Genomic DNA, 26,098 nt, shown 5'->3' on the forward strand with positions numbered 1-26,098 from the left:
AAATATCTTTTTCACCAAACTGCTGCTAATTCCTAGTACACAGCCTTCATGTAATTTTCTCTGTGGGAAAAGCCATGCTCTAACTAACTGTGGGTGATCAGAGTGAAGAAACAGACACTGCTTCAAATCTCAAGAAATTCCAACAGGATACTGGAGACAGGTGGAAAAGGTTTACAAAAGCAACAACAACAACAACAAAAAAAACCACCTTTCATTTTGTTTCGTATGGGGCACTTACCCTCCAGCATCTTAGGGAAAATTAGTTCTTGTTGCAAGAAAGAAAAGATGCAAACACTACTAGAAACACTTGCAAAATCAGAAAGTGAACACAAATAATCTATGGGGAAAAAAACATTAAATTTCCCAGTTGGAGCCCTCTCTCAATGTTTCTCTTGTATCAGGAACAGTCACAATTTGAAAACTATACAGAAGGCTTATTTTATAAGTCTGTACACTCAGACTGTTGAGTATAAGCTGGATCAAGCTTCCTTTCTGGTGGGGTTTGTGTGTCCCAAAGGCTGGTAAATATTTAAGTTTTCCTTTTGATATAGCAATGCCTCTTTCTAGGACTCTGGATCTGTACCAAGTTTATACCTAAGGATGTTCACGACATTTGTATTCATGCTGAAAAACTAAAACCTAAGTGTATGACTAATAGTGGACTGGTTAAAGAAACTATGGTTCTCCCTAAAAATGTAATCCTCAATTGACATTTCAAAAAATATAGTAATAGAATACCTACTGACATGGGGAAAATACATATACAACAGACTAGACATATATTCATCAAAAAGTTATCAGTGATATTCTCTGTATAACTGTCTCCTTTCCTTCTTTGTGCTTTTTTAATATTTTCTAAAATTCCTCCATGATTACAATTGAAAACAGTTTTATTCAAGGTTTTATTGAAGTGGTTGACATCTTAGATAGCTAACTTTTTTCTCTTCAAATACTGCCACTTTAAATTATTAGGGCCTATTTTCATTGCACTGGGATTTAACTGTATATTTTAAGCACACAAAAATAACTTCATTTATAATAAAAATGATTTCAAGAGCAGCTGAACAATACTTCATTTACTGAACCCATTCCTCTTACAACTCACTCTTCACTGGCAACCGTCTTTATCTCAAATGTTCTCTACTGGGCAAAGTGGCTTAGGGCAGTGTCACAGGTTTAAGAGGGTGACAGAGAAAATGGTAGTTAAGTATAGGGGTTCATTAGGGCCTTCAGATACAAAGAGAGAAAATCAGTAATAGAGCAAGACTTGCAACGAGAATGTCTCAAAAACAGTTATCTTTGTGTTAGCAGGGCTCTTCAGCAGTCTGTCTCAAAAACAGTTATCTTTATGTTAGCAGGGCTTTTCAGCAGTTTACCAAACAAACTTTAAGAGTTCCCAGGGCATAAACAGTCTCAGGGTGGGCGTGGGGTTACAAATACTGGCCAGGTATTAAGCTTGCCTCCCCTTCTGATAAAGGAAATGGGAAATATTTAATAACATTTTCGTAAGAAAGAGGAAAAGACAACAATAGACCAGAAAAGATGCTGAGTCAAAGCATGTGTGTGTACATACCTTCCACACGTCTTTGTGAACGTGGGATAAAAGCATGTGTGTATGGGGGAGAGGGAAGAGGATTCTTTCACCTGGGACCAAAGAAACCATCATCCAAGAGGCCATGATATAAAGTGGTTACAGAATGGGAGAGGAAATAAATGTAACCAAGACATGGAAAGGGGTTCTAGAATCAAAGAATAGCTCAGTTTAATTGGAGTAGCCTTCTCAATGGGGATCTGGGAGAGAAGTAAGCCTTATACAAATGATCTGAGTGATTGCATCCTCAATTCTCCTAAGAAAGACACAAAACTAGTCCCATTCTAAAGGAGCAGGACACAAACCAACTGGTTACATGCAATGAATGAAGTTCTCAGGCCTTTTTTAAAAAATTTGTATTTATTTATTTATTTAAAGATTTTATTTATTTGAGAGGGAGAGAGAGCACAGGAGGAGGAAGGGTCACAGAGGGAGAAGCAGACTCCTTGTGGAGCAGGGAGCCCGATGCAGGAACCGATCCTGGGACTCCAGGATCCTGACCTGAGCCGAAGGCAGACACTCAAATCGACTGAGCCACCCAGGCATCCAGGCCCTTTTTTTTTTTTTTAATTTAAGTGGAGCTGGGCATGGAGTTTGGGTATGGAGCCCAATATAGGAGCTGAACTTACGACCCTGAAATCAAGATCTGAGCCGAGATCAAGAGTTGGTTGCTCAACCGAGCTACCCAGGTACCCCAAGTTCTCAAGCCTTAACTCCCAAGTGGGACCTCAGTTGAGAAGAGCTAGATTAGAGTGAGCAAGTTTATGAAAAGAAGTGAGCAGGAACACAGACTGACCAAACTGGGTTAATGTCATTGAGGGGCTGTTCTGACCACAACATGAAATCACTTCAAGTAGTCAGTCAGTGAGGGAGTAAATGAGATCAAGAATGCAACTCAAAAAGAACCTCCTGGCAGCAGTGTGTAAGAGAGCAGAGGGAGAGAACCAAAAGAAGATCATCGACACAGTCTAGGTAAGGGCCTTCAATATGTGCTGGAGGTGGGAATGCTGGGCAGGCAAAAGAAATGGCAGGGCTGGAACTGGAATGAAGATCACATTCCGATAGGGCTTGAGATGAAAATCTGCATGTCATGTACAGAAAGATGGAAACTAAATAAAGGAAACAGCCAAGGTAATTAGTTCCCAGGCAGAAGAGGTAACCCCAGGTTCACAGGGATAATCTCTCCAGAAGGACAATGGTTATAAGAGACATACTAAAACAGCTGAAACCAGTGTTTGAGAAAACAAACCCATTTATTTATGAAATATGTGCAGTTTACTGTCAATTGTTCCTCAATAAAACTTTAAAAATTCCATCATTCATGCTCATGTTCTAAAAGGGAAAAAATTTCCAAGATAATAGGAAAAAAATCTCCAAAATCTCCTCTACTTACCCTCAGAACTAAACTCCACAGAGTGATCCATATACTTCTTAGGGAACAAACCATTAGGAGACAAAAAAAGAGCATCTAAAAATAAGCTTGGAGGTCCCTACTGAACAGACAAGTGATACTATTTCTGATCTCCAAGATTAAAGCATTCTTTTCCCTTGGATCTTTGAGAACAATTTGAAGACTTATTCTCTCCTAAAATGAGTTAAGCTTTCACTGGTTGAGAGGTTTTTTTAGTAATTTGTTCCCAAAAATATATACTAAGAACTATTATATTTTTAGAAAATAAAGAACAAAAGAAAAGCACAACTCAACTATACTTTTCTAACGTGAAACACCAGCCACAACTTAAACAAACCTCTCCAAAAACTGAAATACATAAACCAGGCAGGAGCTCATTAGTCCCAAAGGGGAACTTTACTGAGATCCAAGCTTTCAAAGTTCCTTCATTTTCTTCAGGCTTATGTTCTTATAAACAGAGAAACTAAAATAACAGAAATAATGTTATTATAATAAAACTAGAAATAATAAAGAAGAAAAACAGATTATTCTTTGGCAAATTTCTACCACCAGAAACAAAAGAGCTTACTGTGGAGCACGTCAGGGGAGGGAAAGCAGTAACACTTAGATAAGACAGAAGCACCTTCAGGGGCACCTGGGTGGCTCAGTTGTTAAGCGTATGCCTTTGGCTCAGGTCATGATCCCAGAGTCCTGGGATGGAGCCCCGCATCAGGCTCCCTGCTCAGCAGGAAGCCTGCTTCTCCCTCTCCCACTTCCCCTGTCTGTGTTCCCTCTCTCGCTGTGTCTCTGTCAAATAAATTTTAAAAATCTTTAAAGAAAAAGACAGAAGCACCTTCAGAGAGGAAATGAGTTAACAGAACAGCTTATAGATTCAACAGGTGGCCCCTCGAGGTAAGAGAACTATGCTTAGATGTATACTGCTTCATCTAACTCTGTAAACACAAGCATTTTCCACCACTTCTTCCAGGTGGCACAGGGCTGACTTACCCAGCCTGGGCTTCTATCTACCAGCCCACCCAGGAGTAGCACAATGGACCCATCCATTGGTAGGGAACTTCCCTATTATTTTAATCACCTGTCAACACAAACACCCTAAGGACAAAATATAAAAACTGTAAACCTAAGCGTGGTTGAAAATAAAACTGAGCAGTGTTTTTATTTGTATTACAAGTAGCACTTTAGACACCATTAGTAACAAGAAAATACTATAGCAAAGTCTCAACAGAAAAGGAATGGAATGTATAACATCCCTTTCCAACTCAATTTACTGTAAGAATTATCCTTAGAAATGCTATTTTAAGTACTATTACTGTTTGAGTGCTAGCACACTTCACAAAGATACCAGAAAACTCCAAATATCAAGTTACATATTTTTACTCTACCTTTCCCTGATACATTCCTTAATTAATGCTAAATCAGCATACCAATGCAAACTGTTCTTGTAAGAAAAACTTCGTGATTCATATACTTGACATTTTAAAGCACTTTAAGAGTTTACAGGACTTAAGATGTCTTTTCTGACATTCTATCAGAAGAAGTTAACCCAGCAGTGGAAATTAAACCCTCCCAAGAGCTTTCACCATCAAGTCTGTGACTGATTGTATGTATTCCTCTTCTTCTAGGCTTCTGATTTCAAGTTATCTGCTTGCCAACCACAAGTCTTACAGATACTACAGTTAACGGTTACGTTTAAAAAAGCTCCTTGAAGAGAAAAAACATTCTACCCCTTGCCTGATTCACAGAAAGTCTGAGAAACACTCCTTTGAAGGAATAAGGGCTCCTGGAAGATGCTGGCAAACACTGGGCTTTGACACTATGAACACCTGGGCTTTTACCCAGGTTTAGAACTATGCCAGGTGTTATGAGGAAAAACAAACAAACAAAACACCCAAAAAAATTTAACAATGCTACTGATAAAAATAACATCTAAGATTATATAAATTCCAGATTACATTTCAGAAGAGAAAAAAAGCTATGAAAGATAGGCTACAAAGGAACGAACATTCCAAACAATGGAAGGAAGGTACAGAGGTCAATGGGATACTCATGGGAAGAGCCTGGGTTGAAGGAAGAGGTAGGTGTCCTTGAGGAACTGTGGGGATTCAGGCACAGAGATATGGCTCTGCCAAACCATGACAGGCCTTGAAAAAGCAAAGAAGTGTAATTCCACTGACACTACAGAGCAAAGATTTCTGAGGAGCAGTAGTGTTTAACAAAGATAAGCCTCACAGTGTATGCCAGTAGATTTAGTGGGAAGGTAGAATCAAATAAATTAGCTGGGAGATCATTACAGTAATTCAGGAGAAGAAACTACAAAATGAAGGGGAAAAAAAAAAAAACACTACAAAATACACGCTCACTGGGAAAAGCCAGATAGAAAAAACAACTGGGAAAAAGAAAATCCAGAACAGTGGTGTATATATAGGGATTAAGGTAGAATGAGAAGCCAAAGCATATAGTGTAAGAGAGCAGAATCTAAGTCTGGGCAACAGGATGGTCAGGGACACAAAGGGGAGATCAACAAGGAGAACTGGTGAGGAGCACTGGACAAAGAGGTCTGGAACACTGAGTCTGAGGTAAAACAAAGGGGTGTGTGTGTGTGCGCGTGTGTGTGTGTGTGTGTGTGTGTGCGCGCGCACGTGTGTGTGTGTACTCCTCCAGATGAATAGAACATTGTGCTGCTGCAGTACCTTTTCTTTAATTTTAAAATCATATGAGGTTTTATATATTTAAAATGTTTTTTTCTTAAAGATTTTATTTATTTATTTGAGGGCAGGGAAGAGCACAAGCAGGGAGAGGAGTAGAGGGAGAGAGAGAAGGAGACTCCCTGCTGAGCAGGGAGCCCACCTGGAATCATGACCTGAGCCAAAGGCAGACACTTAACCGACTGAGCCACCCAGGCGCCCCTACATTTAAAGTTAACAAAGAATTAGTCTAAAGATACTACGTCTAAGCAAATTACAATGGTGAAGAGTGGGATGAGGAAAAATACGGGAGATAGCTCTGTTCTATTCAAAGTTAAGCGACTAATATGTTGACTGATTTATGGAATCAGAATTGGGAGGGAAAAAAAGATCTCCTAGGTCACACCTGCCTGTATTTTTCCTTCTAGGAACTTAAACACTTCAATAACCCCTATCATATACCTTTTTAACACTACAGGTAAGACCTATGTGATGGGAAAAACCCACCTAAACTCAACTTGAAGAAACAACTTCTCAAATACAGGATGGAATACTGGATGCATCCAAATAGAGAAGGGAAAAAAATGACAGGAGTCAAAATAGAAATGACCAGCAACTGGCACCAGAGCCTGCACTCTCAGATTTTCATTTATAAAGCAAACACAACACTGGGATGAAAAACAAACCCCCAAACAAACAAACACACAAAAACTGTAATCAACTGGATCAACCTCATTACCCCTCAGAGGAAACACTGAAAATTAGCTCATAAGGTAAAAGTTAACATGGTCTTTCACAAATCTCTAGGAAATTAACTCAAATCAATTTTATTATGAAGTTATTTTCAACATATAGCTGAATATGCACCTAGATCTGGGATTTGTCTTATAAGTTTAATAATCTTATGAACACAATGGGTACCAAATAATATCAAAGGCCTCTTCAGGCTCAGAACCAACCAGCCAACAATAACACCACCATACAAACAGAAGCTAAAGGATTTGTCAATTTTGTAATTTTTCCCTTGGACAAGTCTTTCTATCCTAATTAGAAAGTTAAGTAGAATTAACTACTTCTAAAGGGCTGGGCAGAAAGGCCCCTGAAAATAAGGCAGAAAAACTGAGGAGCACGAGCAAGCACGTGACAATCCAAAGACAGAACTGGTGGGATTAACTGGCCTGAAGCACCGCTGGAAGGCAGAGACTCCACCGGTTAATACAGTGTCCACACTGGATGTGCCTGAACCAGACTGTTCATGATGGGTGCAAGAGCTTGGCTCACAATTCTAAACCCCACCCTTAACAGAAGAGCTCAAAGACAAAGAGCCAGAACAAATTACACGTAAAGATAAATTAAAAATGTGTGTAAAGATAAATAAAAGCAACTAATCCAGAAAGATTTTCCAAATTCATGACAGTTTTCTTTAAAATAAAAGCCCTTCTAAAGTGACAGTTGCTATCTAAATCCATTAAGGATAGGAAAATGAACATGCTTACACTTTACAATGATAAATCTAAATAAAATCTAAAATACTTCCCAAGAGTAAGAGAAATAGTAAGAATGACTGGGAAAAAAGGATTCAGTAACAGTCTTCCCAAGCAGGCTTTTACAAAATCCTTGAATTACTAGGCTGTGTTTGCCTTAGTCTTGCCTACAGACTGAAGAAAAAGGTAACATAAATCCTGCCATCAAGATCAGTAATTACATACAAGAATTAAGCAAATGAGTAGGGTGTTGGTTTTTATTCTCAACAGTCACATTATATTTTATACATATGGAATGCTGTCATCGTGACAGAAATGAAATACAGGGGGGTGGGAGGGATGGGGTGGCTGGGTGTTGGACACTGGGGAGGGCGTATGTTGTGGTGAATGCTGTGTATTATGTAAGACTGATGAATCACAGACCTGTACCCCTGAAACAAATAATATATGTTAATAAAAAAAAAAATAAAGAAAGAAATGCAAGTACATTTTCCAGGTAGCAGAAGTTAACCCTTGATATAATTTTAGTTTTTATAGTAATTGTTGGTAAACATTTCCAAAAATTCATTCTATCTCAACCAAAATAAAATATGTAATAGTTTTGTTTTTCAACTCTGCAGGGCCACACCTGTAAATATAATGAAAATAATCTGTTATAACACAGAGAAGCTGTGTGGGCCTCTGGGGTGAAGAGGTCTGTTTGCTCCTACATAGTAAACTACTCCTAGAAACTCCTACTTTCTACCTCCCACTTTCCTAATCCGGGAAGAATTAGAGGTTGTCAGGGGAAACCAGAAAGCAGAGAAGCAAGCTTGTTAAATCAGTAACCTTAACAATATACATAATTTAAAGTCAAGAGGCCGTGTTATGAGGTCTGCAACACAGGGACTCTCCAATCTCAAAGCACTGGTGGAATAATAGCTGCCATTTCCTTGTGATTCAGAGGTCTTCTTAAACTTATTTGCAAGTTCAGAGCTGTGTTTTGGTCAAACGACATGAATTTTGGAAGACTTACCTGATTGCAGTGTTCTGTGTTAGATCCCGTAACATGGGGACAGGAGAACATACTATTCTAAAGAGAAAGAAGAATAAGTTGTAACCTTTGGATAAGTGGAATTAAGATGTTGCTTTAGGAAAGAAAAATCATTAAAATATACCAACAAAAATGACATAACCAATTATATCTTTAAAAAAGGACCCTGTCTTCCTTGTTTGTAATCTCCTTAACAGAAAACTATTATGGGCAAACGGCTCATATCAGAATTTATAAAGGATACAAACAAACCAAAAAGGGGCACGGGGGGGGGGGGGACGACAAATAACTGAACAGAAGAATAGAAAGGGACTTGATAAATGAGGAAAACCAAATGGTAAATGGTTAATAAATATACCATATGGCATTCCATTTCATTAGTAATCAGAGAAATGCAACTGTAAGCCACAGATGCCAATAAGCATCCACTAAACTGACAAAAATTAAGGTCATGACAATCAATTCCAAGGGTTTGCAAGAATGTAGAGCAACAAGATCTCTCACAAACTGCCACTGAGATTACAAAATAGTGAATCGCTTTGGAAAACCACCCAATATTATCTACAAAAGAGGAAGATACAATTGACCGGCAATTCCCAAACTCTGATCTCAGAACCGCTTTAAAACATTCCTAAAAATCAAGGACCTCAAAGAGCTTCTGGTTATGTTGGTTATGTCTATCAATATTTACCTAATAAAAATTAAAACTAAGAAATTTCTAAAATACTAATTTAAAGATAACAGTAATAAACCTATTACATGTTAACATAAGTAACATTTTTTATGAAAAACTATTTTACAGAGCAAAAAAAAGAGAAGTATCAGTGTCTTACATTTTTGAAAATTTCTTTAATATCTGGCTTAATATCTATCTTAATAGCTGGATTCTCTTATCTGCTTCTGATTCAATCTCTTGAGATAGCTATCACACTACATTCAGCTTCTGGAAAACTCCACTGTACACTCAAGAGAGAAAGAGAATGAGAAAAGCAAATAATATCATAGCATCTTAGTATTATTATGAAAATAGCTTTGACCTCATGGATCTCCTCGTAAGGGCTTTAGGGACCCTGAGGGCTCCCTGAACACAGTGACACAGCTACTAGGCTGAAGAGGTGGGCTCTGACCCCAAGTCTTTTTTATAGTCTAGCTGGTTTTCTGTTTTGTTTTCTCACTATTACCAGAAAATAAAACATTTAGGCAACAAGGAAAAAATGCTAGCTAAACTTCCTCCCAGTCACCCCAATGTGCACAAATGAATGCTTACTGATCTGGAAGAACAGCTTCTTCATCCAAAGAAAACTTTCCTTGAATCCCATGACATAGTTCAGGTGGTACATCCACTGGCTGTGGAAAAAAGCATTCCTGATCATAAACCCAAAAGAATGGAAAGCAGGGACTCACACATATACGTGTACACCAATGTTCATAGTAGCATTATTCTTAAACGCCAGGAGGAGGAAACAACTCAAGTTCCATCAATCAACAGATGAATGGATAAAGAAAATGTCGTATATACACACTATGGCCATAAAAGGAAGGAGGCCCTGATACATGCTACAACATGGATGAACCTTGAAAACATTATGCTAAGTAAAATAAGTCAGACAAAAGAGGACAAATATTATAGGATTCCATTTATTCCATTTACAAAGAACAGGTAAATTCAGAGACAGAAAGTAGAAGACAGGTTACCAGAAGTAAGGGGAGAGGAGAATGGAGATGTATTGTTTAAGGGATAACCAGTTTCTGTTTGGGAAGATAAGTAAGTTCTGCGAGTAGATAATGGTGATGGCTACACAACACTGTACACAGATTTAATGCCACAAAATTATACACTTTTTAAATGGTTTTTAAAGATTAAAATGGTACACTTGTTCCTATTTTTTTTTTTTTAAGATTTTATTTATTTTTGAGAGAGCAAGCACATGCACACATGAGCTGGGGTAAGGGGCAGAGCGAGAAGCAGGCTCCCCGCTGAGCAGCGAGCAGGACACGGGACTCAATCCCAGGACCCCGGAATCATGACCTGAGCTGAAGGCAGATGCTTAACTGACTGAGCCACCCAGGTGCCCCACTTGTTTCTATTTTATCAACATTTAACAAATGTTTTTCTGATGAATTAACCAAATAATTATACTGTCTAAAAGCATTTTATGACGGAAAAAGAGACCATACCTCTGTGGAACCTGTCTGGTAGAGTTCTAAAATGAAGTCATGGAGTGGGTGATGTTTCCCCACAAATAAGACGTCACCACCAAGACTGTTTCTTTTAGCTGGGGGGATAATAAGGAAAGAATAAAGATCAAACAATTATATCTGCAAGAGCAACTTTTATAAGAATAAAATAAAAACATCTAAAATTTAAAAACTTAAGTATAAGGTCTACAAAAAATAACGTAAAAGTGACAGACCTAAACTTGTGAGGTCTCTGTAGAAGAAAAACAAGTTTGACAATAAGGTTTCAAAGATCAATGACTATCAGAAAAAATTATCACTAAAACAATATCTGAATATAGTATTATAAGATAAGGGACAAAGTAATTTATACAGAACTCAATTTCTTACTGTAAGAAATATATAACCATTTCCTGAGCAAACCCAAACAAATTATACCATCTGATAACAAAAACTATTCTAAGGATGGCTGACAGAGAAATTATTTCTATAGGTTTATTATACTGGTGTTAAATAAATTTTCCAACTGAGTCTAGCATTGCAATTTCCCAATACTTTTAACTGTATTTTAAATGTCATTCTTTGTACAAAATAACATTTCAGGTTAGCAATCTAAGAGTAAATGCCTTTGTTTCAACATAACTTTTTAAACAAAGTTACTGTTATTTAGAGAGGATGAAGGGAAGAAGGGAGAAGGAGGCAATTAATACACTCCCAGCACAGAAAAATATTTGTGTGTGCGCATGTCATATAAGAATCAAAAAGCCAAGGGGCAGGTACTTGGGTGGCTCAGTCAGTTAAGCAGCTGACTCTGCATTTCGGCTCAGGTCATGAGCTCAGGGTCCTGGAAGTGAGTCCTATGTTGGGCTCTGCATTCAAGGCAGAGCCTGCTTGAGGATTTTCTCTCTCCCTCTCTCTCCTGCCCTTACCCCCCGCTCATGCATGCTTACGCTCTTTAAGATAAATAAACAAATCTTAAAAAAAAAAAAAAAAAGGATCAGAAAGTCAAAGGATATTCTTGAAAAAAAAAATTTTTTTTTTAAAGTAGGTTCCACACCCAGCATGGAGCCCAACATGGGATCTGAACTCACAACGCTGAGACCAAAACCTGAGCTGAGATCAAGAGTCAGACGCTTAACTGACTGAGCCACCCAGGCACCCCTTAAAGTGCTGCTTTTTAATAAATCTAACAAACACTTGAAGTTAAAAAAAAAAATTGTATTTACTATTCAATCTGGATAATACATTTTAAGAAGTAAAGTTGACTTCTTATGAAGAAGTAAAAACCTATGGTTTATGCCTTTATGTGAAATTTGACAAATGGAAAAGAGAGTCTAATTTCATAGGGAAATGTAAAGTCTGTATGATACAGACTCAATGTTGAAACCAAGTGGAAGTGCAGTTCTTACTCTCTTCTGGAGTGAGGTCTGGGTATACCTCTTCTAGAGCAGCTCGCAGCCTTCGCTCGTCCACAAAAGGCAACAGAGCAACACCTGGGGAAAAAAACGCACACCAACCACCCAGCTATTAGGATCACCCAAATTCCACTTATTACTCGTCCAAATAAACATTTCTAATAGAATATCCCTGCTGACGTAAAAACACTTTGGAACTGAACTCTATTCAAATCTCAAAATGCAAATACTTTCCGTGTGTTCAGAGAAGAAAAAAGTTTCATATACTTTCCATCCTTAAGATGGCTCATATATGAAAAACCATGTTTGCAGATTCTTAACTCCGTGATGATAAAATTTTTAAATTAAATGAACAAGTGGCCACCTGGACACCAGTCTCTGTTCTCGTGCCTTACTTATGCAGATGCCCTTGGGCAAGCCAGTTAATCTGACAAGAGTGTGAGCTTGTCCTTTCATCTTTCTAGGACTTGGTTTTCAACTAAAATATTCAGAAGATCCGTTCAATGTGAATAAATACATGGAATGTCTTCCAGTTCTAAAACTGCATAGTATTCTTTTTTTACATTTTAAAACCCAATACCTAATTTAGATACAAAAAGTTTTTAAGGACTGGCTTAAGCAATTTGGGTGCTGGGTAGGGATGCAACTATTCATACTCAGGCTGAAAACGGTTCGGTCCTGTGGAATGTGCCGGAATTAAAGTAATTCTTTTATTTCAGCCTACATTCATAACTTTCAAAGCAACATACCAGTAATACAATTATCTATTTCTAGAAAAATACATGAAGTTATTGAACCATTTGTATATGTTGTGCTGTATACAGTATAGTCTTTTAATAAAATACAAAATGTAAAATAAATAGCAAGGAGAAATGCTAGAGCTAATAATTCTGAAACTACTGACAGTCAAAACTGCCATACTTGTGATTGTTCCTTTTAAAATGAGAAATGAATGGTTCCCAAAGTTGTCATTAATTATTTAGCTACCATATTTTCAAAGTTTAGAAACAGATTCAATTTCATCACCTAGAAGGGTAATATGCATTTTTTTAAAAGTTAAAAAGAAACTAAGTTCTAGTGTGAATTTTGAAGGGCCTAAAAAATAATTTCAAGAATATCAACATCTATCACCTGAGTTAGGCTATTTCATCTACTGGTATACATTTACATGGAAAAAACATAGGGAGTTGTTCAAGTTTTGTTTGGTCATACACTTAAGATCTAAACAAATTATCAGAAAGACTTTCCTACAATATCAACTCCAAAAGCCAGCTCCAACTGTCAAGCAACTTGCAGTGCTAATGACAGCAATAAGGTTACTAAGCAACAATCAGCCCTACTGGGCAAGATAGGAAGAAATGCATTATACCCAGATGTGATAAAGTTAGTGCTTGGGTGAGCTGATAGTAAAAATGACATTAGCAGCGAATTTCTCCTGAGTACTTATTTATTATGTTAACATGCATTAGCTCAACAACACAAGTAACCCAAGTAGTGGTAACACTTAGGTAAATACATGTAGTCACACTCCCTGGGTCCAGACCTTAGTTCAGCCACTGTGTGACTGTGATCAAATGACTTAAAATTCTCTATTCATATATAAAATATGTAGCATTCGAAATTATGTATATTAATATTATAAAAACACAACATTGTAAGGGTTCAATAAATGTTGAAAAAGTACCCAGATATATTTTATCTATCATTTTAAGACACACTCAACTTAGGTAAGAACTTAAGTATTACCATTACTTTCAACAAGTTTTGAACAGCTGGGGGAATAAATATAACTCCTCACAGTACTAAATTTGACCTCAAAAAAGTTGTGTTGTTACAGTCTAATAAATGAAAATACTTACATAAAATATGAAAATATTAAAGGTCTGAGTTTCAACTCATCCTAAAATTCATTTGGAATCTCAAGGGACCCCAAATAGCCAAAACACTTGAAGAAGAAAAATAAAGTTGGAGGACTCCCACTACTTGATTGCAAAACCTACTAAAGCTACAGTAATTAAAACAATTTGGTACTGGCATAAGGACAGGCATACTGGGCAGTGGAACAGAGAGCCCATAAATTAGTCCTCAGATATGCAGTCAAATGATTTTCAACAAGGGTGCCAAGACTGTTCAATGGGGAAAGAGCAGTCTTTTCAATAAATGGTGCTGGAGAAAATGGATATCCACAGCAAAAGATGAACCCTAACCTTACACCCTACACAAAGGTTAACTAAAAATGGATCAAAGACCTAAATGTTAAGAGCTAAAACTGTAAAATTCTTAAAAGGGAGGAAGCTTCATGACACTGGATTTGGCAATGACTTCTTGCATACAGCTCCAAGAACACAGGCAGTGACAAAATAGTCCAACAAAAATTGAACTTCCATCACAATTAAAAACTTTTGTGCATCAAAGGACATTATCAAACAAAGTAAAAAGACAATCACAAAATGGAAGAAAATAAATGCAAAGTCATATATAAGAGACTGGTATTTAAAATATATAATGTACTCCTACAATACAACAACAAAGACCCAATTCAAAAATGAGCAAAAAACTTGAATAGACATTTCTCCAAAGATACAGAAATAGCCAGTAAGCACATGAAAAAATGCTCAACATCATCAATCATTAGGGAAATACAAATCAAAAGCATAGTGAGATATTGCTCCATACCCATTAGGATGGCTATTACCAAAAAACAAAACAAAAATAAAAAACCCAGAAAACAGACACAAATAAATGGAAAAGACATTACATGCTTATGGACTGGAAGAATACTGTTAAAATGTCCATACTATCCTAAGCAATCTACAGATTCAATGCAATCCCTATTAAAATACCACTGGCATTTACCACAGAACTAGAACAAGGAATCCTAAATTTCGTATGGAACTGCAAAAGACACCAAACAGCCAAAGCAATCTTGAGAAAGAACAAAGCTGGAGGTCTCACACTCCCTGACTTCAAACCATACTACAAAGCTATAGCAATAAAAACAGTATGGTACTAACATGAAAACAGACATATAGATCAACGGAATAAAACAGAAGGTCCAGAAAACCCCCCGCATATATACGGTCAATTAATCTATGACAAAGGAGGCAAGAATATAATAGGAAAAGACAGTCTTTTCAAGAAATGGTGTGGGGAAAACTGGAAAGCTACATTCAGGAGAGTAAAACTAAACCATTTTCTTGCACCATACGCACAAATAAACTCAAAATGAATTAAAGACTTGGATGTAACACCTGAAACTATAAAACTCCTAGAAGAAACTATAGGCAGTAAGCTCTTTGACATCAGCCTCAGCAATATTTTTTTGGACCAGTTTCTTCAGGCAAGGACAACAAAAGCCAAAATAAACAAATGGGCCTACATCAGACTAAAAAGCTTTTGTTTCAGCAAAGGGAACAATCGATAAAATGAAAAGGCAACCTACTGAATGGGAGAAGATATTTGCAAATCATACATCCAATAAGGGACTGATATCCAAAATATATAAAGAACTTACACAACTTAATACCAAAAAAACAATCTAATTAAAAAATGGGAAGAGGATTTGAACAGACATTTTTCGCAAAGATGACATCCAGATGGCCAACAGACACATGAAAAGTTGCTCAACATCACTAATTAGCAGAGAAATGAAGATCAAAACCACAATGAGATATCACCTCACATCTTTAAGATTGGCTATTATCAAAAAGAAAAACAAAAACAAGTGTCTGTGAGGATGTGGAGAAAAGGGAACCCTCATACACGGTGCAGCCACGATGGGAAACAGTATGGACGTTTCTCAAAAAGTTAAAAATAGAAACACCAGACAATCTAGCAATTCCATCACTGGATATTTATCCAAAGAAAAGAAAAATACTAATCTGAAGAGATAAATGCATCCCTGTATTCCCTGCAGCATTATTTACAATAGCCAACATATGGAACCAACCCAAGCGTCCATCGACAGACAAATGGATAAAGATGTGATATATATATAATGAAATATTACTCAGTCACAAAAAAGCTTATCATTTCCAACAACATCAGGTTATTATGCTAAGTGAAACAAGTCCTGACAGAGAAAGACAAATACCATACGATTTCACTTATATGTGGAATCTAAAAAAAACAAATGAACAAAAACAAAACAAAACAGGAACAGATTGACAGATAAGGAAACAAACTGTTGGTTACCAGAGGGGGAAGAGGTTGAGGGAATAGGCAAACTAGGTGAAGTGGGTTGAGGGGTACAAACTTCTAGTTATAAAACAGGTCAGTCATGGGGATGTAACATACAGTATAGGGAATACAGTCAATAATATTGTAGTAACTTTGCATGGTGATAGATGGTAATTAGACTTATCATGGGGATCACTTCATAACGTATAAAAATATCAAATCACCATGATGTACACCTGAAACAGGATAGTATATGTCAATTATACTTCAACTAAAAATACATAAATACATAAAAGCCATTTACTGAATAAAAAAAGAGTAACAAATGTTGGCAAGGATATGAAGAAATTGCTAACCATTATGCACTGCCACACTTTTCCTCTGGATGATTTATACTACAATGATATATATAGAAAGCAAGACATCTGCATGTTTATATATTTACTTATTTATTTAACACTTACATAAACATGCTCACTTATGTACTTATTTTACTTTACTACCTCTTACCCCTTTCCCTCTAATCAAAATATCCTCCACAAAGCACCTTAAAAACAACCTAAGACTCCAATCCATTTACATATAACAAAATATGACCATAGAGCACAACACCTGCTAACCTCAATCAGTGGGCTGCATTTCCCATTATCATTCCATTAAAGTAATACGAAATTTCCTTCACTACATAAACCAAAAGTCAACTCTAAAATCTCACAAAATGATTTCCAATTTGTAAATTATTATTCATCCCCCCCCCATCTCACAATTCTCTGAGTCATGTTACTGGTCATCTGCACCACAGGAAATAACCAAGGAGAAAGTAAAAACATGGTTTTACCAAATGAAATTATCTTAGAAAAATACACGGTGGAAGTAAAGGTTAAAGTGATTTGCTGAAAGGGGCTTTGGCATGAAATAATAGTTGACTTACTGTGTGAGAGACTTCTTTATTGTGTTTTACATTCAGTCATCATCACACATTTGCTGAGTGGTAAACAGCACGTTAAATTTAGTAGTAATTTAAAATTGACATTCTTAAAAAACTGTAAACAGAAGGAATGAGAAAATAACAGCTAAATAAATAAATAGGAAATAAACTTTAATGATTACTGTCAAGTATTTAAAACTAAATTTCTAAAACATTTTTCATTTTCAAATTTCCATGGAGTATAAGTGAATCTCCACATAAATGCAATCATGTTTCTGTATTTCTCAGCAACCTTACAAGGTGTCAGTGAGCTACTAACTAGAAGCAAGTCCCAAGACCCAAGTCCCATTAATTAATCACAAAAAAACCCCACAAAAGAATGATCAATCTTTTCAACTCAATTTACTATTTAGAGGAATGCTAATCATTGCTAATGCCAGGATGGACAGAAAAAAATCAAATTTTGACATGAAATTCTTAAAATATTTATCTTTTACAGAAATTCTTTCATCACCTAAATCATGTTTGCTTACAGTTTACTAAAAAGAGGAAACTGTTTTAACAAAAAAAAGAATAATATCTAAATTTTACCTTGCCATGCATATTTCTTCCCATTCAAATCAATAGCAAAATCTTCAGGGTAGAAGTCAATTATACTAGAATCCTATGTCAAGGAGAAAAAATAAAGATTCAAAACAAAGTCACACATGTCTGAGTTATAAAGAATTTGACATTTCTTTCATTCATGTTACCAGGCCTGATGAGAAAATCAGGTTTCATTCCTTTAAAAAATGTTATTAAGATATGAGGTCATTAATCCCAAGAGTAAAACAAAATTAACAATTTTATTAAAAAAAAAAAGGCATTATTAGAGAGGAATTTTAGAACTGACAACTGTGGACCCAAGACAGTCAATGAAGAGTTTACTGACTCTAATAATTCCTACTTCTTGCCTGGCTCTCCTTCTTTCTATCTGGCACACAAAATAAGCTCAGAGACAATTTTAGGTAGGCCAGTCTGAACTGTGGTAGCCACCACACATGGCTGGAACAAATAAAAATAATGATTTACAGGTAGGCTGAGAACAAAGTAACTGTTTTAAGAACTGCTCCCAAACACTAATTTTATTTATACCAGGTAGGGCTCTCATAGCCAAGGAAAGTGGGGGGTGGGGGAGGTGAAAAATATACAGAAGAACTCAATACTTTTACTTTGTTTTTGGACTTCACTGTTTTAACTATGAGATGCAAAAGCAACTGTGTCTAATGTTAGTGAAACATATGACAAAAACCCAGTTACTAACACACTTAAAATACTAAGACACTAACGGGATCACTCATGAGCTTCCGCCATGATGGAGGTAGAAAGTTACCACTTGCAGCTGGAAAAACTCCCATAAGTTGTTCCAATGGTTTAAACTGCAAGAAAGAAAAAAAGTTTAAGACACAATTTTTATCTAAGCCAAAATTCTATGAATTTTATGACTCTAAATAATTAAGCTTACTGGTTTAGTGCCCTTCTCAAAATCAGATGGCATGTCTGCAATACCTTCAAAGTCTGAAGCAAATGGTGCATAATGGAATGGATAATACCACTTCCAGGAAGCACAGCCCTAGAATCATAACAAACAAACAAAAAAAAAACAACAAAAACAAAAATCTACGTTCAATACGGACACAGAAAAGCAAACAAAAATTAGAATATTAGCCTATAACATTCCATTTATAGAACACATGACTTCCAGCGTACATTCCATATATTAATTTTTTCCTATGAGTCCTAACAGTTGTTTTAACTGAACTTTTACTTAATATCAATGGCTCCTTGATTTAAAAACTACTGTAAAGCATCTTTAAATAATCAGTAGTAAATACCAAACTTTGTAAATATAATTTGTAAAATACAATTTTATTTATTTCTATTTACCCTTAAAATGTGCTTGGTTACATTTCTTTCCAATTTTAAGCTGCCATCATCAAATAAAATGAAGAGCAGTGGTAGCTGGCACTTAGCATATAGATGGGTAAAGGACATCACTGGAACAATGACTAAATAAAACTTCCTAAGTTTCATTTTACAATTCCCTATTATATTTTCATTGTGACAACTTTCTCTTTATTATAAAAGTATTTAAGTAAACCCATCAAAAAGAAAACAGTAGGTTTTACTGATAGAAAAGAGAATTCCTAATACATGTTTTGATTCTATGCCTAGTGAATTAAAACCCTGAGGACAAAAGTAAAACATGAATTTACTATTATACACTCGATAATGCATTAAATTATACTTTCCACTTAATGACAAACTTCATCTTTTCCCAGATCACACCAAACTTAACTTGCCTTGCTCTCAGAGAATGAAACCATTTATTAACTACTAGTGTTAAAATTCCCTATATGTCTACCTAATCTCTCACCAATCTGACATCTCAATTATCAAAAGCTTTAAGTCAGATACGGATTACTCCAATTAGAATACACTTTATGTAACATCACTACGTTACACGGAGGAAATGGTATCATTCAAATGCCTTTCAAATTCTTACTAGTATTTTCTAGGCTTTGTCCTTTGTTCAGTCATTTAGTGACTATTAATTATTTTTTACTTCCAATTAAAAAACCACCATACTTTAATTATGTTAAAGACAAAGTACACTCAAACCCACACTACTTGATGCTGAAATCCTTAAGCACAACAAAAATTATCTTTATATATTAACACTTGAGAAGCATCAAAGGCTTTACAAACAAATATTATTTAAGGTAATGAATTTCTAAACAGGAAGCTTTAAAAAAATGAGTCTGGATTTAATCTCACAATACAGCTCAGTAATACACAGAAATTATGATCTTCCTAGAATGATTAGCTAGGTTTAGAGGAAAATATTCTCTCTGTACCTGGTAATAATATCGAAGAACCCAGCAGAGCCCCTCAACATAAGACTGTACAACTTTACGACGGAATTTCTCATCAGCTGCATCAACGTCAAATTTGTTCTTGTAGTACCGCTGCTTCCAACCAGCTTCCCATAGCCTAAAACCCAGGCAAAGCCGGTTCATGTTGAATTAGTACTTTCCATAATTGTCCGCTGGTTTATCAACCAAATCATTTTATATTTAACATCCAGGTCAAATGTGAATGAGATAAACAGTAATGCTAATACAGCTTCATTTAATTATTTCTAAAAAGCCCACTTTCACAGAATTTATTAAAAGATAGTTAAACATCAAAAATCCAAACACTGATTCTAGTAAGACCATTATAAAACTACATTTTGGAAAAAGAGAAAGTTAACTATTAAGGTAGATACTGAACACTTGTTTGTTCAAATTTTAATACTGTTTTACATGTTTTTTGATGGTGGACCAATTCTGAAACTACACTGTAAGATTCAAATATTGAAGATATTTTATACCAGTTCTTCAGTTTGTTAAAATACATTTAAACTAAACAAAGGAGTCAATCAAATTACTTTAAAAAAAAGATTTGCATGGGTAATTTTTTAAAAGGTAAAAAATGGTTTGTAAAATAATAATCTAGGAACCAGGCAGAAAATTATGTTTATACCTATTCTCCCATCCTTGGGCCTTATCCTTCTTTCAGCTAAGAGTTGTTGGCTTAAAGGAAGGACACATACACACATGTATGTATGTTCTGGTAGAACTTAGAAGCAGGTCAATCAATTCACTAAATTATCATTAATCACTTAAAATACATGTGAAGAACCACTTTTTCAAAGTGTTTTTTCTTTTTAAGTACTCATTTTTCATTCTCTAAAAGATTTAAACACTTTATTGAAGGAACACAAAGAAGCCAAAGAACACTAAAGAAACAAATCAGAACAGATCAAGAACATCATGATGATTCTCATTAAGGGCTATTTTCTACCATGTGCCACAATTTACAAATTAATTACAGTCATGTTCCAGAATACACCACACCAATTTTAATTACCTCCCACCTGCCCCAAGCATTCACAGAACATCAATTAGGACAAATATCTTCTATGATGTGGATTATAACTGTTTTACAGAAAATATTAATGAAATACACATCAAGAGTCTCAAGCATTTCTTGAAAGAAGCATTTCCACCTTGACCATTCTCAGCACTGGGATTACACAATAAAGTACTAAGAAATCAAGTTAACTATTAAGCCGGTATTGATCAAGATGGCCACACAATAAAACAGATAACATACTCTAAGAGGAAAGTCCAGAGTTGGAGAAACAGAGGATCAGGTAAATGCTCAATCACAAGTCACCACAGATCTCCGAATCTGACACCAAAGGACGTTAGGAAAATACAGAACCATACATGACACTTGAGAAGTTTCTCATCATAAATGCAAACATATCATCCATGTCCTATAAAAGAATCATGAGTTGTGGCCCACTACTGTTTAACTTTGAAATATATCATTTTGATAAATTCTTAATGAATTACAATTATTAAGATTGTTGGCCTTTTGCACTCAGAACCCAGGGTTCAAATCTGGATTTAATTATATGAGAGGCTATTAATCTTATATAATGATCTCAAATTTCTGGATAAAGAATCAAAGTTTCCTTTTACAAATTTTAAGTATATAGCTTCATTTAATTATTTCTAAAAAGCCCACTTTCTCCATCATGAAATAGAATTGTATATATGCAAGTCTGTGGTTTTAAAAAATATACATATTTATCTCTTAACTAAAGGACTTTTGCTATTTCATTTGAGGAAGAACCTTTCCAAATGAGAAGATTAAAGCAAACTATGTTACGTATCCAAGTGTAACTGAACTTTCTATGTTAAGCAGCTTGAAAATTTAATCTCAAAACAGTAACATTCAGATCACATAGTCAGAGCTAAACACCTCATGTCTAGCCGATCTAGTGCCTGGTCTCAGAGGGAAAAGTGGCTTGGAGGACAAAAACCTGCACGCATACTAATCTAGGTACTTAGATTTAACAGCTATAGCTTACACATCTCACTGGAATTTACTGACTATTCTAACCCTCCACATTAATTACTGGTGGATAAAAAGATCACAGGCAAGCATCTGAAGGCACTGCTGCTCTAAGCTAAACAGCATTAATTAGACAGCATCTATTTCAGCAATTTGATAACAAAGAGTTACCAAAAAATGGTTTCACCTGACGTTATCCTCTGGCTCAGGTTCACTGTCACTGTCTTCTGCTTTTCGCTTAATTCCTCCTATTGGAGATGGGGAGCCATCAGAAGTGAAACTCGTATTAGGAGATATTGAAGGACTCTGCAAACAATTATGACATTACAGAGAAAGGATTTAATTATTCATTTCACATAAGAAGTTACATCCAACTGCTATTACAATCATGCTTCATGATAATACAACTGTTAAAGCTATTAAAGAGATACGGTAAATATATTTAGAAGACTGTTCTTGGCCTACTCTATATAAAAGAATTATATTGTTCCAAGCTTCCTATGCTTAAACTGAAAAGAATCTGCACATTAGAATAAAATTACTTCAGAGGAAAAAAGAATTTAATTTTATCGATTTTAAAAAATTAAAGGACTGGAATTGTTTTTTCTTTGGTGGTTCCCTCATGTTATGAACTCATGCTCACTTTCTACCAATCAAACAGCAAAGTTGTAAGGGGGAAAATATAAATACCTAATTAGTAATACACAAAATAGTCAGTGCTGGTGAGAATGAAGTTAAGCGGTAAATGCTCAACCTCACACAACCATTTGGAAAGCAACAGTTTAATAAGACTCTGCCAGATAACTGCTAAATTATTTTACAGATAATGTTTTAAAATTCAAGGTCCAAGTAAAAATGTATTAGTAACTTAGAAAAATGCAGATTTATTATTTTAAAGACTTGGATACCACTTTAAATTCACTATTATCTTCCGTTTGTATGTAATTCAATGAACACAGTGAACACCCTAAAGTATTTTAATATTTAAGTAAAAAATTAAAATTCTCTGCAACTTTAAGTTTTGTAATGTGACCAAAACCACAAGTGGCAAAAAAGGTTTTCATGGTAGTTTTTCTTCTGTTATTCACAGCATATTAGATATTGTGATTAAACTGAATTATTTTTAAATTGAGAGCTTAACAGGCTATTTTAATGATACTGTTAACTAAAACCTTAGTATGAATGTAGTTCACACCACAGGCCAAAAAAAGTTACAACAAAGCAAAATTATATTTCTCATAGAGTTTATAACTTTCTTTAAAAAAATGTATAATTTCCATTTTATTCATGATACTCTACGGCCAGTATGTTCAAAAAACCCAAAACTATAAAATTCAGGAAGGCGCTTGTTGTACTTGAAAATGAGATGGGTATACTTTTAGACAGATCTGAATTTGAAATTCCAAGTCCAACCTTTACTGGTTGTTTGGCCTTGGGCAATTTATTTAATCTCTGTCAGCCTCAACCTGAAATGGGGATAACGTTCTATCTCTTTGTTGGTTACTGCGAGGATTAAATGAAATGATATGTATAAAGGATCAACAGCAAGATGACGGTGTGGCATATGGTGGCTCACCTTTCAGTAAGTCATCACTATTATTTTGTAAACACTAAATCCATATGGATTACATTATGAGAATGATATTCTTATCAGCTGTCTAAGTACAGAGAAGCTGGGTAAAAAGCAACCTTTCCCAAATTGAAAAAGATACAAACTATATCTGATAACAAAAATAATATACCTGCAGGGGAAAACAAAAAGTGGCTTATTTTTTAATACTAAATCTCTACTGCTCTTTTCTGCTCTCTCTCTACCCACAGTCTTTCCTGACCATACCAGATTCACACCAATTGATTCAAATTCCTTTTTAAAAAGTTCTTTTTGCAGTCAAATTTTATGAAATGGCCACAGATATAGTCAAACTGTATTTCAGAATGCAAAATTTAAAAACACATATTTATGAGGAAACAGAAGCCAGCTAGTAAAGCATTAACAGTGTGGACCACCAGGTAGACGCTACTCAGTACTGGACACTAATATGCCCAACGGCTCAAACAAACAAAACAGCAAAAAAATCTGTCACTTTAAAGGCTCCCTCTAAATAAACTGGTAATTAGGCTTTGTGATTTCCTTAAATTCGTAACATTCTAGATGAAAATCCCTCTATGCAAAGACTCCAACAGAAATAATTGAGTCAAGGGGAATTAAAACAGGATCGAATAAGCAACCTAATCAATCATCAACCTCCCTATTCGTACTCCCATGGCAGACATTATTAATCAACAGTGGGTCCAGTCCTGTGGAGACTCATACTGAATCCTTCTCAAAGCAATTAGAGCTGGCAAAGTTTAAACCTCCCTGCCTCCCTGGGAATAAGAAAAAATATTCTATCATGGACATGGTGTTAGACAAACAAGTCACTCAGTTCCACTTTGGAAGACAGTCACTATAATCTTAATGAGGGACACAAGCTTTTCTGTTCTATTCAAGCATTTCACTGCAATCCCTTCACTGGCCCTCCATATCCCACTGTTAACCGTGTAAGGAGTAAGACAACACAAAAATCAAACAGAAGAAAAAAACAACAGAAACCCAGGCTGCTTCTCTCAGGAGATGCAAATTCTCATGAATTTTCAAATTCCATAGCTAAGGTCCTACAACTTTGAGATGGGAATTTGAGAAATATAACTCCTGATATGGCAAAAATTCCACAAAGAAGATTGCCCTGTAATAAAGGATCTGATCATCAACAGGGTAACCGTTAGAATAATGAAATATCAAAACTTATGCAATTTCCTTGAACATATCAAAACAAAAACTTACATTAGATACCAAACCTTACAAAATATATTTCATCTCTCTATAACACACACTCTCATGCCTACCAGCCCGAAATAAGCAATAGCTTTGATTCTTTGCTGTACATCAATTCATGGTCTGTTCCTTCACCCCTGCTGCTGCCCTGCCATGTACTCTGGGCTCATGGTATGTTGCCACTACAACAGGAAGCTACTGGATGGACTACAGCCTTGCTGGCTGAGATGATCTGCTTCTTCAGTCTGGATCACCAAGTTCAAACAAGGAGGGATATCAGGTGGCAAATCCATTCAATTCCTGAGTTTCTAAGTACAGAGCAACTAGAATCTACATAATGAGAGCTACCTTAAATTATGTATTCAGATCTATTCCATGCCTGAGTTGGAGAGCAAGAGTTTAAGCAGTGAGGAGTACCTGTACTTGACAGACTGAGGAATATATATAATAAAATGCCCAGAGCTGATTCCTGGAAAGAAAGGGGAAAACCCACCTTACCCCCAGCTATGAGATACTCCGATGTCCCCATCATGCTTCTAGCACCCAGTACCTTTAGGGGAAGGGGGAAGCACTGCGCCCATTTGCATTACAGAAACATTGCTGCCACTTAGCTATATTTACATGCATTTTCTTTTCTTTCACATCATTTAGATATTTACATATTGATAACCATGGATGCAACAAAGCTGAAAATATCTCAAGGGAAAAGAAATTGAGAAAAACTACAAAACAAAACAACTCCAGGCTGAGTAACAAAATTCACACACAACCACAAGAGACCTCCGATGTCACCACTTTTCAATGCCACGTAAAAGTAAGCCACTTACAGAGTTATTCTGCATCCTCATTTCATAGGCTGCTTGTCTCGGATTACTGGCTACTTGAGAACCCGGTGAATTTCTTGAACCCAAGGCATGAGGCGTTAATATTCCACCAGGAGAGAAAGCTGGTTGATCTCTCTAACATAAATGGAAACAAATGTAGAAATTAAAATTAAATCACAATACAGTTAGATGACAGGAAGAAAAAAAGGCAATGGAATAGAGTCCTCACTGTAAGCACTTATTAAAGGAGGAACTGGATTTCTGTTAGCCTTTACAGGACTGTCCACAATTTGATTTGATGTTAACTCACCCTGTAAACAATATTATGTACTATTTAATAATAACCATTCTAAAAATACATATAATACACTGTTCTGATACACAGAATCTATTCAAGACTCAGTAAGCTATTCCATTATGTTTACTGATAATTTCAGAAAACATTCAAGAAACAATTTCAGGCACATAAAAATAATATAACTATGAAGGTTAAAAAACTAGTTAAGAGTTTGATTTATACTTAAGATAACCCACTTTTATTTACCCTTCACCTTACTAGAATTTAACTCTTTATTTCCAATTAATTTTATCTATGATTATAGCTGT

At 35.7% G+C, this 26,098-nt stretch overlaps 1 protein-coding gene across 3 annotated transcripts in view; it reads right to left on the minus strand.

Annotated features, from left to right (window-relative positions):
- The window catches only part of XRN2 (5'-3' exoribonuclease 2), an 85,402-nt gene that overhangs the window by 21,961 nt on the left and 37,343 nt on the right, over window positions 1-26,098 (minus strand). For all 3 annotated transcript variants that reach the window (XR_003524611.2, XM_027621623.2, XM_027621621.2), the window contains exons 15-24: window positions 25,496-25,627; window positions 22,041-22,159; window positions 19,801-19,936; window positions 18,408-18,515; window positions 18,232-18,321; window positions 17,495-17,567; window positions 11,791-11,874; window positions 10,382-10,479; window positions 9,471-9,550; window positions 8,186-8,242 (exon numbers count right to left, since the gene is read on the minus strand). Coding sequence is in view for 2 of the 3 variants with exons in the window: in XM_027621623.2 (XP_027477424.1) it covers window positions 8,186-8,242; window positions 9,471-9,550; window positions 10,382-10,479; window positions 11,791-11,874; window positions 17,495-17,567; window positions 18,232-18,321; window positions 18,408-18,515; window positions 19,801-19,936; window positions 22,041-22,159; window positions 25,496-25,627 (977 nt within the window). In the remaining variant the exon portion in view is untranslated. The remainder of the gene's footprint in view (window positions 1-8,185; window positions 8,243-9,470; window positions 9,551-10,381; window positions 10,480-11,790; window positions 11,875-17,494; window positions 17,568-18,231; window positions 18,322-18,407; window positions 18,516-19,800; window positions 19,937-22,040; window positions 22,160-25,495; window positions 25,628-26,098) is intronic.

Source organism: Zalophus californianus, chromosome 8, assembly GCF_009762305.2.
Source record: "Zalophus californianus isolate mZalCal1 chromosome 8, mZalCal1.pri.v2, whole genome shotgun sequence".
In the NCBI taxonomy this organism is placed as follows: Eukaryota; Metazoa; Chordata; class Mammalia; order Carnivora; family Otariidae; genus Zalophus; species Zalophus californianus.